This window comes from Pinus tabuliformis, chromosome 7 (genome assembly GCF_031772625.1).
Source record: "Pinus tabuliformis cultivar Carrire ecotype Pingquan chromosome 7, CPIR1, whole genome shotgun sequence".
Lineage (NCBI taxonomy): Eukaryota > Viridiplantae > Streptophyta > Pinopsida > Pinales > Pinaceae > Pinus > Pinus tabuliformis.
The window spans coordinates 304,465,955-304,486,150 of NC_142293.1; the positions used below are offsets into that span (position 1 = coordinate 304,465,955).

Here is a 20,196-nt window from a genome sequence, read left to right on the forward strand (position 1 = left end):
TTCGATTGGTTTGGCCAATGAACTTGCCGGTTTAATCGGTTTCCGGTTCAAACCAGCCAGTTTTTAATACTATGGTCCACACTCATTGCCTCATTCAATGGACATTACAATACGCTACAGGCCCTTTGTTCCAGAATCGAATTCAACACAGGTCATATGTTACATGTATTTGTTCCGGCATCAAATTCAAAACATGTCATACGCTACAGGTCATTCGTTCCAGCATCAAATTCAACACATAATCACTTCCAATCTAGCTAAGGATGTGAGCATCTCTTCTGGTTACCCAAGCATTCTTGTTATCTATAATGTGCTTCAACAAATTTGACAAAGACAACCCATGTGTGTTGTTGCCTTCACAACTGGAGATGACTCTTTGTCCTTACAACTTGTTTCCAGAAGAATGTTCGGAATTATGCTAGCAAGGTGCAATATAACCAGTAGTAACAACAATCAAAGTAACTCAAAAATTTCCAAAAAGATATGCCACAAAGGAAATGAATATCCTTCAATATCCTTTGTTGGTCATGGAAGTATCCTTCCAAACTTTAATCAAGAAAATGTACAAATCCACAACCCACAGAACTCAGTATCTTCAGATGCAAGGCCACAAAGAATGACTGATTAGACCGTAGAGTTTTAGGGCTAGGAACCTACACACAGAACCCTTCCTCCAGTACAAGCAATTATCTTGAATAAATTGAAACCCTTGCCAACCAAAATAGTGAAACCCCAAAGATAGTTCACAATCTACCTCTTCGACATTCTTCCACAGAGAAACAATTTCATATTAATTGTGTTTGATTCACCTTCAATTGATATCCTAGTGCAGGGATGAATAAACAGAAGTTCAAATCATGGCTAATGTGTGACAAAATCCAACTTCAAAGGTTCAGAGACCTTAGGGTAGGTTGCTTCATGATCAGCTTTAGTATGCCAAGATCGACCTTCTAAAGTTCACCTGCAAAGATAACATACTTGTTCAGCGAAAACCATGAACCAAATTAAGATGTCGCCCAAAAGCCCGAAATCAAAACCACTGCCTTTTGTTAGATCTGCATCTGCTCCACGGGGCTAAATATTTCAGAAGAGATAACACTAAAACGCATATTGTAGGAGCACTCGCACTAGGTTTTTATAAAGGTCGAGTAGGCTTATTGAAGGGTTAGGCCGACATCAAGGAAATTCAAAATTTCCTTCTCAAATAATTTAAAAAGTAATTTCCCTCTCAAATAATTTTAAAAAATAAATTTGAACTAGTGCAAAGGGTCCATCATTAATTGTGTTGATAAATATATTTTTTATCCCAAAAATAAAGTTTAGTTCGTATAGAATTTGTCTTTAATCTTTGACCATATCCCCTTTCTTTATCTTATGACAAGTACCTCTCCAATCACATCATCACACCATTGGAAATTCCACATCATTCAACCAACATTATGATGCCACCTCAGCAACCCTTTACGGGTTTTGGACCACAAGCTGGGTCTTCAACTTTGATTGAGCATTTCTCACAAATTGTGAGGCATCTCGTGGCATGCCACATACCACTGGGATCAACTTGACTAAGAAAATCTAATAATGATGATCTTGAGGTCAATTTTACTGTTCTACATCTTCAAAAACCATGAAGAATGCGGGGCTACGAGGGTTTCCAGCCATCCTTCGATTGGATGTTAGGATATTCCGACACATAGGAAATAGTTAAGTATAACTTGGTCTAGTGTAGAGTTAGGTAAAGTGTGTTTCTTTACTATGTACTTTTGTAACTTACAATCTGACAGTCACGATATGTAGTGTTCCGACGGTTCATTTTCTCCTCAGTATTACCGACACTTGATCCATGGCTTAACACCCGATTGGTCCATGATCTCTATTTAAAGAGCATGGAGGGTCATTTGTAAGGTAACCATTCATGAGAGAAGCTTATGTAAATTTTCATTCTTTTATTAATAAATTGCCTGAAGTGGCCGCGTTGGCTCAGGTTGTGGACTATTTCCCTCTTTGAGGGTTTTAACCACGTCAATAATACTGGTGTATTGATCTATGATCTATTTGTGAGCGGTGTCCTTTGGTGTTCTGTCTGAGGAACTTACCCTGTAAATTCCTACATGGTATCAAAGCCAAGTTGAGGACCGCATCTGTTGGTGATCCAAATCTGAAGCCGGTAGAACTGCATGCGACTGTCGTTTCCTAGATCTATTGTTTCTGACTGCTTTCGGGCCAAGAGGACTGCTCTATTGTGTTAGGAGCATCTGTTCTAGTGAGGAACCCCTTTCGTTTCACGCGAAAAGGTTTCTGATAGCCCTAGCTACGTCATTTTTAAGATCTGAAGGTATACAGTGTTTATTTGCAGTTTTTAGTTATTTTCTCTATGTTTATTTCGGTTTATTTAGCTCTTTGTTTTTTTTATTACCGAATCTATACCTTTCATTTCTGCGTATGCTCTTTGCCCCGCGACTCTGTGCAATCTGGGCAAATCAGAAACAGAAACGAAGGATTTTTCTCATGCATATGCTCTTTTCCGCCCTGCCTTAGTGTGATCTCGGAAAATCAGAAACATTGAGGAAAATATTTGGTTTCCGGCTAAAGCTAACTTGAAGCCGTAAGGTTTGTTTTTCTTTTGTATGTCCGTGTTGGGTTTTTTGTTTTTTGTTTTGTAGGCAAAAAAGAGCTTTCTCAAGTAAGCATGCACCCCAAAGCTTGAATGACTAAAAAAAAAAAAAAACCCCTTCCTCTTTTCCAAAAATTACTAACCTATTAAATCTAGCTCACTTGGTCCACAGCTACTTTATGAGAATAGAGGTCTTGAGTTCAAGTCTTTCTTTTTGTTGAGCTAATTAGATTAAGTTTGGAAAGGGGGCGGATTTTTTTAAATATAACATTATCATTCATTTCCGCACATTCCCACACTTCATCGCCATCTTCAACAACTTTTCTTCAAAAAGCCATAACTTCTTCATCCGGAAGTCGTTTTCAGAGCCGGTGTTTTTATTTTTTTTATTTTTTTTTAAACTAAAACGGTTATGAATTTTATTTATATGCTAAAAGAAGAGTGGGTCTTTGCCGTAGCGACCCCGCGTACATGGCTGTAATCCTTCTTTTGCTGCCTTTGGAATGTGGCAGTTTCACGAATTTTGGAAAAAGCTTTCCCCATTTACAATTAAGATCCCTTTCATGAGAGTGCAACCTAAATTCGCCATCCGATCTGCTTCCTTGTTGGAATTTCTGAGGATGTGATAAAACTTGTACGAATCAAAGCCTAGAAGGACTCTCTTTAATCTGTCCATGATTTTGTTGAGTCCAGCATTGTTGAAAAAATCCTCCTTGATTAGTTTTTTGATTAAAATTTCTGAGTCTCCGAAGACTTGGATATCTTTAGCACCTTTCTCTCTGGCAATAAGGCAAGCTTTGAGCAGCCCAAGAATCTCCGCTTGATTGTTTGTTTTCAGACCAAGGCCCCAGGCAAAAGAATCACTAAAGGACCCTTCCGAGGAGTAGATGATCCCACCAGCACCTACGGCTCCGGGGTTCCCTTTGGACGCCCCATCAAAGAATATGGTAGTTAGTTTTTGGGCCCTCCACCAGCTTTGAAAGATGTCATCTGGCTCTCTTTTTCTCCATTCCAGATTTGCTTTCAGGGGTGTAAGGAGGTACTTTCGGGGATGTGGCTCAAGGGCCAGCCACCTCTTTTCTTCCGGCCTGAGCAAAGGGTCTTCTTTGAAATACTGTTGCTGAGCCGCTTCCAAGAGAAGAGCCTTAGCTTTTGCTGCTACTTGAGTCGGAGAGTGCTGCGTATCATTGAAAATCTGCTGATTTCGAGCTAACCACAGCTGCCAGCAAACAAATTTGGGAAGCGCTATCCATACTTTGCGCCAGAAGGACTTAGGAGGGATACTTCGGGGGTAGTAGGTACTCCATGACGCAAAAAGATCCGGAACAGAGATTTGTTGAGGGATAGAGATCTGAAAATCTTGGAGTAGAAGCCCCCACACCTCCTTGGCAAATAGGCAGTCCAAAAACAGGTGCTGGGCAGTTTCTAGATTACATCTGGAGAGCCGTTTTTTTTAATCAACCTATTTTTTCGAGATCTTTCCATTGGAACACTTATTTTCAGCATCTACAGCTTCAGTTTTTGTTAAAATGGAAAGTCCATGCCAAGTTATTCTTGATAGCACCAACTACTTCCAATGGTGGTCCTACATTGTGGATTTACCTAGAAGTAAAGGTCCTTACAGAATAGCCTCAGGCCAAGAAACCAAACCGAAAGATGAAGATAAGGCAGCCAAATGGGAAAATAGGCAAGATCAAGCACATGGGTTGATAGGGATGTCTATTTCTCCAGACCTTAGATTCCATATCACAGAACTTGATGCTCCTAATGAAGCAATGAAACAGATCACTAAAGTTTTTGGAATTAAAAATGAACTTAGAGCCCATCAACTCGAAAATGAGTTGAATAATTTTTCTTCCATTGAAGATTTTCTGTCCAAGTTCAAGACCCTTAGACTTCTCTTGGAAGGTGTTAAGGTTAAGAAAGAAGATGGCAACCTTATCTATTACATTCTTACTAAGTTGGGACCAGCCTACTTTGTGTTTGTTTCCACCTTCCATTCTACAAGAGAAGCCTTCATTTCTCAAGGACAAGACTACAAGTCCCCTTCCTTTGATTCCTTTTGTGATTCTTTAATAAGAGAACAAGAAAAACTCTTACACCTTGGTCTTCTTAATCTTGGAAACTCTTCTAAGAAAGTCTTAGCCGCCCAGCAGCAACCAAATTCAAAGAATCCTAAGAAGCCGTATCCTAAAAAGAATGGTCCTAAACCAAACAAGGGTCCTAAGCAATTTCAGCCTCAAAATGAAAAATCATTTCAACAAAATGATAAGGCAAATAAAAACAAAGGGAAGAAGATTGATAGACATTGCCACTTTTGTAATCGAGATGGCCACTTAGAATCCAAATGCTTTAAGAAGATGGAAGCCTTGGAAGCAGCAATGAAAAAGCATAACATCCATTTGGAGCACTCTTCAACTTCAACTTCATCTTCATCTTCAGGAATAGCACTTTCTACATGTGGTTGTCAAACATCTCGGTCTGGATATGCACTAAATGTATCTTCTTCTTCTAATTCTCATGAGTGGCTCATTGATTCTGGAGCTTCTTATAACATGGCCAAAAACAAAGCCATGTTTTCTTCTTTAAATGATTGTAACACCAAAAATATATATGTTGGTGATGAAATCGTTGAATTTTCACCTCACGATGTTGTAATTAAGGACCTAAGAGATCCTAGACAGATTTTAGCTACTGGCATTGCTGATGATTCTACAAGGTTGTATAAGTTTAACAACTTTGGATGATCAAATCTTCCCTCGGTATTTGTTGCTCATGATGATGAAGTGAGCAAACTTTGGCATGAGCAGTTTGGTCACTTGAACTATCGCTCCCTTCAGAATCTATGTAAAGAAAATATGGTGACAGGTCTTCCAATGGTATCTTGCAGAGATGGTGTTTGTTCCGGATGTGTACTCGGAAAACATCATCGGGATAGTTTTGAAAAACGTGCCTCTTGGCACGCCTCAGCCCCTTTACAGCTGGTGCATAGTGATTTATGTGGTCCACTTCCAGTTGCTTCATTCTCTGGCTACAAGTATTTCTTAACTTTCATTGATGATTTCTCCAGACGCACTTGGGTATACTTCTTAAAACTCAAGAGTGAAGTATTTAACATGTTCTTGGCCTTTAAGGCCTTTGTTGAAAAACAATCTGGACATCAAATTCTTAAGCTAAGATCTGATAATGGTGGAGAATATGTTAACAACAAATTCATCAACTTTTGCACTGAGAATGGAATTGAAATGCAACAAACTTTTCCATATACTCCACAACAAAATGGTGTAGCTGAAAGGAAAAATCGCACCTTAAAGGAAATGGCTAATTGTATGCTTCAATCTAAAGGACTTAGTCTTAATTTTTGGGTAGAAGCAATTAACTGTGCAAATTACATAATAAATCGCACTCCTACTAAGGTTTTAAAGAATATCACTCCAGAAGAAGCATGGAGCTCAATTAAACCAAATGTAAGTCACTTTCATGTTTTTGGAAATGAAGCATGGGCCCATATTCCAGATGAGAAACATAAAGCTTTAGAACCTAAGAGTGAAAAATGTATTTTTGTTAGATATTCTGAAGATGTCAAAGGATATAGACTTATTCCACTTAAGTCCAAAAATGTTATCATTAGAAGAGATGTAAAGTTTGCTGAAAATATATCAACCTACGAGCCTAGTTTGGCGGATGTGCCACCTCTCTCTATCTCTTCTACTTTTGAAAATATTTCTTCTTTAGGTGATGAAAGCGAGGATGACAATCCTCCCCCACCTTCTCAAGATCCTCCTTCAGCTCCTCAGCGTCCAAAATGGGTCCATGCTACTCGGGATGCAGCAGGCGCTCTTATCAGTGCTCCTACAGATCAGCGACGTACACGTTCACAGTTCAATAGAGCCTCTTCTTCACTGGCTCAAGCTTCAGCGAATTATGATCCTGACACCTTTGCAGAAGCTTCAGGCCATCCAAATTGGGACGCAGCTATGAATGAAGAATATCGTTCATTATTGGCAAACGATACATGGGATCTTGTTCCTCTACCAAAGGGACGAAAACTTGTTAGATGCAAATGGGTTTACAAAACCAAGTATGGACCAGATGGAAAAGTTGATAAACATAAAGCTCATCTTATTGCTAAGTGTTTTTCACAAGTTGAAGGCATTGACTCTACTGAAACCTTCTCCCCTGTTGCCAAAATGAACTCTATCCACCTTATTCTTTCCCTTGCTGCCTCTTTCAAATGGGAAGTCCATCAGATGGATGTTAAATCTGCCTTCTTGCATGGGGACTTGCATGAAGAAATCTATATGGAACAACCTATTGGCTTTATACAAACAAACTCCAGCCTTGTATGTCGGCTTAAAAAATCCCTTTATGGTCTCAAGCAAGCTCCTCGGCTTGGTATGCCAAAATGGATTGCTTTCTTTTAGAAACTGGCTTTTCTAGGTGTCATTTTGACAATACTGTCTACACCAAGAAAGTGGGCAAGTCACTTATCATTCTTGTTCTTTATGTTGATGATCTTATCCTTACTGGTAGTGATTTCAACCTTATAAACCATGTGAAGTCCAGCCTTAAAAAGAAGTTTGAAATGAAAGACTTAGGACACTTGCATTATTTTCTTGGTCTTCAAGTCTTGCAATCCAAGGAAGGTGTTTCCCTTTCCCAGTCCAAGTACGCCTGTGATCTTCTACACCATTTTCACATGGAAGACTGTAAGCCAGCCCCTTCTCCCTTTCAGTCTGGAGCCAAACTTTCAGTCACTTGTACTTCCCCTGAAGTTGATGCTACCTTATACCATCAACTTGTAGGAAAACTTTTGTATCTGACCCATACTCGTCCTAACCTTTCCTTTGTTGTTGGCCTTATTGCTCGGTTTATGCAAAACCCACATGAAAGTCATTGGAAATCAGCTAAAAGAATACTTCGTTATGTTCAAGGTATAGTTCAGTTTGGGATTCATTACAGTGCAGAAGCATCTCCTCTATTGGTTGGTTTCACTGATTCTGATTGGGCTGGTGACACTGATGATCGAAAGTCTACTGCAGGTTATGTGTTCACTCTTGGTTTAGGACCTATTACATGGGCTTGCAAGAAACAAAGTGCCATTTCTCTTTCTTCAGCAGAAGCAAAGTATCGTGGTGCCGTAGAAGCTAGTAAGGAAGCCCTGTGGCTTCGTCAGATCCTGTCAGAGTTTGGCTTTCAGCAACAGCATCCGACTACACTTTGGTGTGATAATCAAAGTGCCATTCAACTATGCAAAGATCCCGTCCAACATCAACGCAACAAACACATTGAACTACAGATGCACTTCATCAGAAAGCTCATTCACGACCATGTTCTTGAAGTGCAATATTGTTCAACAGATGATCAAGTTGCAGACATCTTTAAAAAGGCTCTCACAGAGGCGAAGTTTACTAAACTTCAATTTATGGTTGGAGTTCAGGAAGTTGTCACTAAGGGGCGATAAGCTCTAATGACTCCTTCCTTCTATTGTGTCATATTTGTACATCCTTCAATCCTATCCCAAGTTGTTCTTAAGGGGGGATGTTAGGATATTCCGACACATAGGAAATAGTTAAGTATAACTTGGTCTAGTGTAGAGTTAGGTAAAGTGTGTTTCTTTACTATGTACTTTTGTAACTTACAATTCGATGGTCACGATATGTAGTGATCCGACGGTTCATTCTCTCCTCGGTATTACCAACACTTGATCCGTGGCTTAACACCCGATTGGTCCATGATCTCTATTTAAAGAGCATGGAGGGTCATTTGTAGGGTAACCATTCATGAGAGAAGCTTATGTAAATTTTCATTCTTTTATTAATAAATTGCCTGAAGTGGCCGCGTTGGCTCAGGCTGTGGATTGTTTCCCTCTTTGAGGGTTTTAACCACGTCAACAATACTGGTGTATTTATCTATGATCTGTTTGTGAGCGGTGTCCTTCGTTGTTCTGTCTGAGGAACTTACCCTGTAAATTCCTACATTGGAGCTTCCAACTAATGCAATCCAAACAAATCTTAAGAGTGTTCATTAATGGATGTTGACATCAATGACAAAACCATTCAACAATCTCCCCCTTTGTCATTTGTGGCAACACATGTACTCCCCCTACAATCACTGCTTCCCCTGGCTTCATGCCTCGATCTTCTTCTCTTGATTTCTCTCCCCCTTTGACATCTATGGCAAAGGGTGACTCTCCCTAACAATCTTCCTGATTTTGTGGACCTATAACCTACTTGTGCTCCCCCTAACAAAATGCTTTCCTTTATCTTCCTTCAAGCTACTTATCTGCTTCAAAATGCCTTGATCAATTCTTGCTAGAATAATCTATCTCCCCTTGTCATGTTATCCTTCATATGGATTGCCACTGGTGATTCTACCTGTCAATATGGATCAACTTTGCCTACCAAAACTGCTACACTAAAACTACCTATAATGCTTCTTCATATCTGCCACTTGTCAACCTGTCAATGATAGTTCTTTAGTCATGCAACTATTGTTGGATAGACTCCCCCTCTTCAATATTCAAGGCAATATCGTGCTGAATTTTTAAAATAATGTATGAACTAGCTCTTCGGTTGGGTCATCCTAAATCTTGTCATCGTCTAACGTACTTGTTGATTCCTCATGATATTTTGCCTTTACAAAACCCGAAAGCATTAGTGTTGAGACTTTCTCATTTGCTTTGTCTTCTTGCATTTGTTTTCTTTTCCTGTACCAGATATTAGGGTTGTCCATCATGAAGGATTCCTTCTTGTACCTGCGATTGTGTGTTATATGTCCATAGTTATGGCATTTGTAGCGTTCAACATTTGTTCTGAATGATGGAGTGACAGAAATATGCTTTCGACTAACAAAATTATTGAAGTATCTGTCTCGAATTCCTGCAACCTTACTTCTAGGGTTTTGATAATGCCCTTGATAATTGTACCTGTCATAAGCTTTACAATCCCTAGCCATATGTCCAAAGTTAGTACATGAAAAACAATAACCATTAAACAAATTAGCATACCTGGATGAATTATCTTGTCTAGGAGATCTTTTGTATTCATTCTTTCTTGTAGAAGGTACGGCCTCTTGTAGATCTTTGTCGTTGAATCCTTCAACATTATTTCTTGGAGCCGCAACATTTTTAATCTTATTTTGTCCTTCATTTTGATTTGGCATTTGATTGTTGATGAGCTCATCAAATGCCCTAGAGCTGCTTGCAAAGATTTGTTGGACATTTCCTTTTCGTGCTTCCATTCATAGGTAGACTATCTCTGCTTCTAAATCTTCACTTTGTTACTTTCTTCATGTTCTCTTCTGAGTGAGTCTTCAACTTTAAGGCTGATGATGATCTCTTTTGATTCTTCATTCTCCTTATTGAGACTTCTGGCATGTTCTTTTACATCTTTCAGTTTGGCTTCCAAGGATTTGATGTTTCCTTTTTCAACCTTAAGCTCCTTTATAACTCTGACCATTTCGTTTTGAAATTCAATCTTGTTCATTTCTTCATCTCCTTCTTCTTCTTCTGGAGTTTCCTTCCTGTTGTCCCTAGCCATGAATAGCACTCTTCCTGTGTCATTTTCTTTGTCATTGTTGCTTTCTTCTTTAGATGATAAGTTGCCTTCTTTAGAGAAAAAACTTTTCTTAAAGCCTTTCCTTTTACCTTGCTTATTAAATCTTCTTTGACCCTTCTTCCCTTGCCTAGGTGCTTCATCTTTGTTACCAAAGTCCTTACGAGAACATTTAGCTGCAAAGTGACCAATCTCACTACAATTGAAACATATTAATGGAAGTTTACCTTTGAACTTACTTGTTCCCCTTTTCATCTTTCTCACAAAATTAGCAATTTCTTCATCTAAGTATTCTTCTTCTTGGCAGCAACTGGAGCTTGGTCTTGATTCCTGTTTAACCTCTCCAGTCTTCTTGGATGTTGTGAATGTTGCTTCTAGCTTAGATGGACCATCTTCATGTTCAATCCTCATTTCATCAACTGTAAGGATCTCGTGTAGCTCGTCCATACTAAGGTTGTTTAATTTTATCCTCTCTAGTCTTCTTGGATGTTGTGAATGTTGCTTCTAGCTTAGATGGACCATCTTCATGTTCAATCCTCATTTCATCAGTTGTAAGAATCTCGTGTAGCTCATCCATACTAAGGTTGTTTAAGTTTGATCTATCTTCTAAGACGAAAACTTTAGGATTAAATCTTGCTGGAAGAGATCTCAAGACCTTTTGTACAATAACCTTTTAATCCGTTGGTTCTCCTAGTGCTTCCAAGGAATTTGTGACTTCATCCACTCGTTGAAAGTAAATTGCAATGTTTTCGTCTTCTTTCATCTTCAGTTGTTCAAATTGAGCTCTATAAATATGAAGTTTTGCTTCTTTGACCTTTGAGTCTCCTTCATATATGTTTTGAAGCTTGCCCCAAAGTTCTTTAGTTATTTTACAACCAAACACATTACCGTAGACATATTGAATGAGTCCACTCATAATGGAATTCTTGGCTTTAGCATCATATTCGACAAGTTTCTTACCTTTTTCATCTATTGGAAGAGAGGTTTTTGCATCATAGCCTTGTTTGACTATTTCCCAAATATCATATCCTTGTGCAAGTATATATACTTGCATCCTTCCACTCCATAGTGCATAGTTTTGCCCATTGAACAAAGGAACTCCATTCTTGGTGCACTCCATGATCTCCCTTCAACGGTTAGACTGATTGTACAGGGACCTGCTCTGATACCAATTGTTGGAATCACGATTATCGTTAAACCAAAACCCGTAGGCATTAGTCTTCGCTACAATCCCCAGAGTTAGGACCACAAGAGGCGGTTAGTCCATGTCGCAAAACACACGAGAAGCGCTAAACCCAATGTCCAACATCAACTTCCAAATAAACAAATTTAAATAAATATACTAAAAAAGGGCTCATCCAATTGAATAGCTAAGCAAATAATTGCCATAAGCAAGAATGATAGGTTCACTTTCATAATATTGGAGCCTGAATTATGAAGAAGAATGTTTGGTTGAGAAGAGTGCTCATGTGAAACGAAATCCCAAATTAGGGATACGCCACTCTAGAAAGATAGCTTGGAACATCACATAGATAACCACCACATCTCACCACAAAGCATGTCATTGAGACCACCAGTTATGTTGGTATTGAAATGAGGGAGGATGTTATCACATCAACATGGGGACTTTGACCCTAACACTAGCATCCGAATTGGCAAATCTTTTGGTGCAACTAATGCATCATAAACCATCTCCATCTCACACTAGTTATGAATATAGGATTACTCACAACATAAACAAATATTTAGAAGAGGAGTATTAATATGGAACAAAATCTCAACATGGGGATATGCCATTGTAGCAAGAAAACTTGTAACATCACATAGATAACAACCACAAACCAAAGATAGCCCATAAGGCATAGCACTAAAATTGTTGGCAAGTGTTAGTACCAAAGTGAAATGGGATGTTGTCACATCCTCCATGGACAACCAGCCAACAACCCTATTGATTAGCATGTGACATAATGCCATAGACCCTCCACATTTTGCTCCGATCATATTTCCTTCTCCCATAAGGCATTTCTTCTTGAAGCAAGGTGGGTCATCCATCAACAAGTACTTTAACCATTTTGTAATCATGTGCTTTTGCTTAATTTTATGGGGGCATACTAATATGAATCAAGGGGCGATCTGAATGATTTACCAATCTTCACCGTATCCTTGTTCCCTCACTTCACCTAGGAGGTTAGTCTTTGATCCTAGTACAATGGGACCTCCTCTAAGGTCGTAGGGTTATAGGAAGGACATTACTAGGGAACCTCTAATTGAAGTAACGTACTCATAATATTCTAGACATACCATTTTCCATCATTCCCTCTATTCCATATCCATTCTTCAGGTCAGTGGTCATTGGTCAAGGGGATTGGCACCCTCTCATCCTCATCCTTGGATCTAGGCTAGAAAACATTGCCCTAGAGGTTGATGCAACTAAAAGAAAGATAAAAGCGAAGAAATACCCAATGAAAGAAAAAGATAAAATGCAAAGGTTGGTTGGAACAAAAATTTACGCATGGCCAAAATCCTACCATGATCTCTACCCCCCTCATTAGCCATCAACCGGTTCCTAGAGCACTTGACACTCCATCCATACAAAGGAACTCTTGTATTGTCCCAACCCTGATGAGCGATAAATTGCCTCATCATTAACAAGTACTAAATGACAAATCTCGCAAACGCAAGCTTGGGCTCCTTAGAGCACCCATATCAAAGCACTATCCTAAAGAAGTAAAAGGTGCACTAGAGGGGTGGAAAAAGCGTGCCGAGAAAAGGGGTAACTCATGCCTTCACAATTGCTCCCTCCTTACAACTATACACTCAAGATGTTGGACCACCAACAGCCAGTCACTTGGCTATGGCACCTTGCCCTAAAGTTATGCCCATTCCATTACCACCAGATTCACTTACACTTACGGATCGATGGGTTAACCTAGGATCTGTCTTTTCAGGGGCTAGAAACACGTAATAGGGTTATCCATCTAGCCATCCCTAACATTAAACATAAGAGAGGGAACACTTATATGGGACTTAGTCCAGTTAGATATTTGAAGGTGATCTTTGTGTGAAGTATTGGTTGTGCCCCTAACATTAAGCATGGTCCACTATGATGCATCTATATTTTATTACCTAATGATGGTTGATTTTCACTTGATCTTTAAGAGATTTTATCAGGTGATTCAGATAGCAGCAACAAAGGCTTCTTAACGCAATTGCCCCACCTCCTCAGCAAAGTAGCAAAGGCCATACTATCCAGTGTAGAGAGAGATTGACTTTCATGGTGCAACGTTGCCTACCCAAAGCATTGGGCCTTTTGGTGACTTCATATGATGTTGGACACCCTGAGAGTCACCTAGATGCTAAAACATTAAGCCCATAATGCTTAGAGTGTTGGAGATATTGATGATGTGCCGCATCGACCCAAGATACCCCCAAGCTTGCCATGACACTACTTGACGGGTATCACTTGTTCCAGAGCCTAGATGATGATTGTCATCCTTCAGATGACGCGGGATTGTACATCACCTTGGAGTCCCAAGGCTTGAGTTATTTAGTGCCATGTCACCCCTTTTCCTCTTTTGAGGGTGACATAGGGCACCTTAAACCTAACGTGTTGGCATGGAGTGACTTGGATGGCTTGCGCATGATCCTATAGACACATTTCGGTAAGATGTATTATGGACCACTCATTATCCCTCATCTCACCTTTTGGTGGTTTATTGTGCTCATCTGGAGAGTGGTGTTATACTTTCGAAGCATTCATTCCCACACGTGAGCTTTTATGGCATATTTGTTGAGTTTTTGACCTGTGAAGTTGGATTGTGACCTCTTTCTTGTGTGACACTTAAAGTGAACTTGTTAAAAGGACTTCCTAGTTATTTTATTTATGAAGTCAGTTGGAGAAGACTCATATAAATAAAGCCTTCCCCTCACTTCTCTTTTCATCATTACACACATTGAATTCAGCCTATCCAAAAGAGAGTGTGAACTAGCTTATCTTTCACTACTTGGGCATAAAGTGATCTTTTTTGGATGCGACTTGCCCTTGAATGAGACATTTGCATGGAGACATTATTCTAGGATTGAAGGAAGTACTATTGTGGAAGATTTTGTAAGTTTTATTGCATGTGATTGATATTTTGCATGCTTTCATGTTTAAAGTGGGGTTTCATCTTTGTTGAAGCTTTGCTTCATAACTATCAGTAAAATTGTCTTCTACAAAGCCTATATGGAAACTCTTAATGTGTAGACATTATAATTTAATTTTTCCCCTCGCACGAATAATAACTAGGGTTTTAGAAGTGGAAGCCCTAGAGCATCCCCCTTACTCCATTGTCCTTCCTTAGAATTTTGTTCCATTAAGACTCCATTAGCCCTTGAAGGATAAGACGTTGGTCTACAAGTGTGTTGATCACCTCCAAACTAAACAAAACCCTTCTAATTTTCTCTCTCCTAGATGGCTAGCGTAGCCACTAGGGTTTAGAGGTAGATTTGTGTGTAAAAAAGATGTTTTGTTGCTTGAAGGTGGCTCTAAATTGTAGGATAATCTATATACGCCATACACAAGCAACATATAGCATTGTAGATTGCCTTGCATGCGCTAGAAGGGCTAGCGTCACCTCTTTTCTTGTTGTTTATACACATCTAACAACCCTAAACCTAATTGCTTGAGTTCAACCCCAATCTCTATTGGAAACCTTGCTCCTTTATTGTTGAAGATCATTTGTAGGGTTTTTCTTAGACTACTATATGTTATTGCATGCCCCAATATTGAAGATTATTCAAACCCTAACTTATAGCAACCATCTTATAGGTCTAACCCTAGAGTGTTTGAACCCTAACTTTGAACATCTCGGTCATCTTTGGCCTTGCCAAGCCCTTTATCCATCCTTGTACTTTGAAAAACAAGTCACCATAAACCCTAGTATTGGAATATCTTATAGATGATTTAGGGAAGCCTCCCTTGTGGTTGAAATCCCACTAAAAAGCAAGAGGAAGGTTGTAGGGGTGATGGTGGCAACCCTTCCTCATTGTTGCCATAAGGTCTAGCCCCTCACCTAGTGAGGCCCTTGTTGAATTTTGTAGCTATGGTTAGTCTTCATAATATTATTTTATATTTGTAATATTGAAATGTGAATTATATTTGCAAAAGAAAATTTATATGAAGCATGTTCTTCATGCTTGCAAGAAAAAGATTTATTTTGTATCCAAAAGAAAAGCTCATCAAAGAGCAGGAAAAATGAAATTCTTGAATTTGAATTTTACCTCCATAAAGAACAAGTCGGCCCTCAAAATGTCAAGTCAGTCTACCCAACAGATGTGCCCCTTCGCATGGACCAACAACTATAAATAGAGCCTATTCGTCTCCCTCAATCACATAATTTGAATTTAATTTGAGGCAGCATATGGTATATCTCTGAGGTTGCAGATTGGTTTTCTTGTGGCTCGCATCATTGGTTTTTTGTGCCTCGCATATGTGAATTTCTCTGGCTCACATCTGTGGTTTGTGTCTGAGGCAAAGGGGATCAAGACCCTGAGGCTAATTTCAGAAGTAAAGGGCCAAGAATCCAGGTTCCTGAGGCATATGTTTTGTGGCTTCTCATGCACGTATTGAGGCTCGAATTCTCTCTGTTGAATGTGAATCTGAGGCTATAACAATGCGAATCTGAGGTCTGAGGGTACTTATCTATGGAACACTACGCAAATTATGAGGCTCATCACTCTGTGGAGCAATGCAAAAATTTCAGGCATATCTCTCTATGGAGAAGTGCGAAAGTTCAGTGATTTCATGCGCAGACCTAAGGCACAAATTATGTGAAACAATCTGAGTTCTGAGGCAGTAACAAGAGGTTGCACTTCAACTCTCTTGTGACCTTATCTTTTGTGATAAACCTCTATGTGCTTTTGGGAGCTGAAATGGAGGACGTAGCTCTGATGTATATTACTACAAGAGTACAAGTTCTAGAGCGAACTTAGAGGACAGGCTCTTAACTTTGTTGCCGACCTTCTTTGGACATAATGGTGGAGGGTTGACTTAGTCTTTGGAGGTTGGTCATCTAGTTGACCAGTTGACTTTGATGTATCTCTTGTTGCATTGATTCTCTAAGGAAAAGGTTGGCTAGGTTTTTCCCCATGGTGGGTTTTCCCAAGGTAATATCTTGTGTTCTTTGTTTTGGTTGCTTCTTCATGGTCCTACTATTATCGTTTTGATGATGTCTTTTGTATAATTTATTTAATGATGAAGGCATGTTTAAGAATGTGCAATAAGATCAAATTAATTCATCAAAAGAAGTTATTAGTAGAAAAGACTTCTTAAAAATCAACAACCCTGCACGGGTCCTACTAGATTTTACAACAATAATCCCAATATAGGGATATGCAACTATAACAAGATAGCCAATAACATCACATCAATAACAACCACAAACCAAAGATAGCCCCCAAGGCATGACACCAAAACCATCAACAATGTTAGTAATGGAGTGACAAAGAATGTTATTACATCAACTCAATGACTTGCAACCCAAATCCAACATATAGATTGGAAAAGTTGCACACAACAACAAAGATTAACACACGATACAATTTAGAACAGGGAACAATGTGTAATATTACTACAATAAAGTAAAAGTACCAAAGGATAGCCTGAGCTCTACCCCCCTCTTTAGCCCTCACCCCATTCCTGGCTAACACACGAGCTATCAAAATGAAATGAACTATAAATATCCCAAACTCGATGAGCACTAAACCACTCCATCTTTAAAGGGTTAATGATGCATAAATGAAATGTTCCAACTGAAGCTATACAAGAAAAAGAAAATCAATGAAGAAAAAGGCACACAAGAGGGGTGGTAAAAATAGGTTGAGTTGAGGGGTGACTCAAGTCCCACAATTGTGCCCTCTTCACATTATAATGCTCAAGGATGATGGAATTTCATAGTTGGTACAAAGATTGTGCCATCCTCCATGAAGTAAATCCCTACCATATTAGTGACCAATTGCACCTACTGATTGATAGGTCAACCTAGGAATAGTTCCTCCCATATAAGGCCTTTTGGTAACCCTACCATATCTATGCATAGTAACTTGTTTACAAATCATTAGCCAGGAAGAAATTTGAAGATAATGCTTGCGTGAAGTACTTTACTGCCTTTCACATTATAAATAGGGCCCACTATGATACTCTTACGATTATTTTACCTAAGATGATGATCTTACTTGATATTGAGGGTATTTTTCAAATGCTTACTCCTAGGTATAGCTACCATCTCTTGAGGAACTGTATGAGACTTCTTCAACACGGCTAAGAATCTCTGGTCCTAGTACTAAAATAAAGTTGAAAGGGAGCGCCCTGAGCCCCTATAGAAGCAGCGATAGCATCCTCTGATCTCTTACTATGGGGAACACTTAAAACTGAGGTGCATCTCCATAAGAGACACAAAAAAGAAGATAACCCTTCATTAACTGCCCTCTTAATGAACAAAGGAAACTAGGAAGTAGGCAATCAGCAGTTATACCAAAATGGGCCCTTCGACCATATCCTTGACTCTGGAATTTGGAAATGGGTCATTTTTCCCAAGGTGCCATCATCGTTTCACTTGCACGGGATTAATATCTACTTCATTTTTAGGGTTTCTCTACTTCATTCTTTATGGTTTACCTCTCTATTTGTCATTTCGTTATTTGTTCTTTCATAAGTCTAATTTTTTCTTCGTGTGATGCTTTAGGCACTCACTAATGCCAGTATCCCTTCTACTACTTTTAGTCACATGGACCCGACTTTATCTTTTTTGAAATTTTTACCATGCAATTGCAACATACCATGATGAGAATGAAACAATAGTGGACGGTTCAACACTCATAGACCTCACATGTGAACCAATGCCCCTCGGCAGAAGCCATCTATCTTTTATCGAGGTTCTAAGTTCATTGCTCCAAGAAAAAAAAAAAAATTTCTCTCGCTGATGTGTGCACATTTAGACAGTAATATGCTTCTGAGATGCATTACAATTGCCCTAGATACAGGTGAGAAAAACAACTGTGACAATGGAATTTGATGAACGGATAAACGCTCCATATACCTCACTAGTCACTAATATACATCACCAATCCACCTACGCCCAGTTGGTAGAAGTCGTCTGGCTTTTACAAAGTTCTAAGCTCACTGCTCCGTGAAGTTATAAACCATTGCGAAATTTTCCTCTCTTGCTCATTGGTCCATGAATCTTTGTAACGTTTTCCTGAATTTCTCTTATTCTGAAAGTGCTTTCTTTAAATCCCATATGAATTACAATTGCCTTGAACATGGCAGGCACCACAAGAATTTAGCTGTCTTCACCAGCGATACGGGCCTAAGGACCAACTACTAATCAAAAGCACTTTCCTTCTGCTGAGCTGCCGTGATAGGGAATTCTTATGTTGACATTATCCCCACACTTGCTCCTAGCCCAACTGATTATTATCACCTCTGGGAGAATTGAACCTTGGTGAATGACTTGGCAATCATTGTCTTCACCACTGAGCAAACATGCCATTGGTAATTTTCGTCATTTTGACCGAACTATTTTATCTTTGGACCAGGCGTGCCTGTAGCCATTATTGTGGACAATAATCCGCTTAAAGCAAAGGTTTGACAAATTGGACGCCAATTAGAGTATGAGTATAGAAAAGTGTCACATAAACTTCTTTCCATTGAAAAAAATAAACAAGGGTTTTGTTATCAGCTGATATTCGAAATACTAATGACTGCAATTTATTAACTAGAGGCAGTAGTTTCGAATCTCAAGGACTCAATCGTAAATCAAAATTTGAACAGAAAGTGGAAGGAAAAGATTATTACATTCTTACGTCGGGGCATTGAAAGCCACTCTTGCTGAGGTAGTATTCTGCTAACTCATCTGGGATCTGCGATTAAAAAAAAGATGAAACTCGTTATTTGATTCCATTATAAATTTAAAAGAGATGAGCATGTGGTAAACGTAATTGGGAAAGACGAGCAGTACGGTGGGAGTGTAATCCATCAAAGAAGACAAGAATTCGATAAGCACTGCATCGTCGTCCTGCTTTGACTCTGCCATGTTTCCCTCCCGTTGCTCGCAGAGGACCTACAGGAAGATATTGAATACAGAGCCCTATAACAGAGTTCCTTCAGGTTTTTCAAAATCAATCCACGTCACGCATGGCAAACTGCCCTGCCGGCTCTCTTTCTACCTTCTTTCCCTCTCGTCAATCCCCCTCTTCTTTAGCTCATACCATTTTCCCTTTAACCGATCAAAATACCCATACCGTGCATTGAAGCCAACTTATGGTTGTGCGCACGGTTTTTGTTACCCAAGTCAATAAGTAGACCATGGAAAAGCCGCTTTCATTGATTTGCAAAGACAACCCTTGGATGTATGTTAGTGTCAAAGGTTAGATTTGCCATTAAAAAATGTTGGGGCATGGGCTCTCAACTTCAACCTTGGGATTTCAACAATCACGAACGTTTTTTCAAATGTGGAAATGATTTTTTTATAATAAAAATAAGACTAAGGTCATGGGACACATATTCTAATGTTGGGTAAAACATAGTGATGGGTATCACTAGTGATTAATTAATGGCTATGGAAATTGGCAAAGGCAAAATGACAATAACTGACATTTTATTTATGAAATAAAAGATAATAGGAGAAAAAGAAGGTGAAGAAACATTGATTTTCATGAGAGGGAAATTGAAGGAAAGAAAAGAAAATAGAGACATTAATGATAAAAAAAGGATTATGAGGATCAGTTTCTAGCCTTTTAACAGTTTTTGGGTGGAGTTGTCCTCTATTCTCTCATTCTCTCACACCCTTGCACACTTATAGCATTCTTGGAGCATGCTTGGAGCAATCTAGTTTTCACTTGGATTGGAGAAACAAGGCAAAAGGAAAGCAGGAAAGTGCAAGGGAATAGGTGGATCAACAACTACAACAGGGTTGGTTTGTAGGTAACATGTTGCATGCATGATTTCCTTGTTGATTTATGGATGCATGGTATATGCATGTGAAT

General features: G+C 39.1%; 1 protein-coding gene across 1 annotated transcript in view; it reads right to left on the minus strand.

The window, feature by feature from the left end:
- Window positions 1-19,483, minus strand: part of LOC149247082 (transcription initiation factor TFIID subunit 10-like) — a 44,525-nt gene extending 25,042 nt beyond the window's left edge. The window contains exons 1-2 of the mRNA XM_089455821.1: window positions 19,170-19,483; window positions 19,007-19,071 (exon numbers count right to left, since the gene is read on the minus strand). Of these exons, the coding sequence (XP_089311947.1) occupies window positions 19,007-19,071; window positions 19,170-19,244 (140 nt within the window). The 5' untranslated portion in view covers window positions 19,245-19,483. The remainder of the gene's footprint in view (window positions 1-19,006; window positions 19,072-19,169) is intronic.
- Window positions 19,484-20,196: the final 713 nt, after the last annotated feature.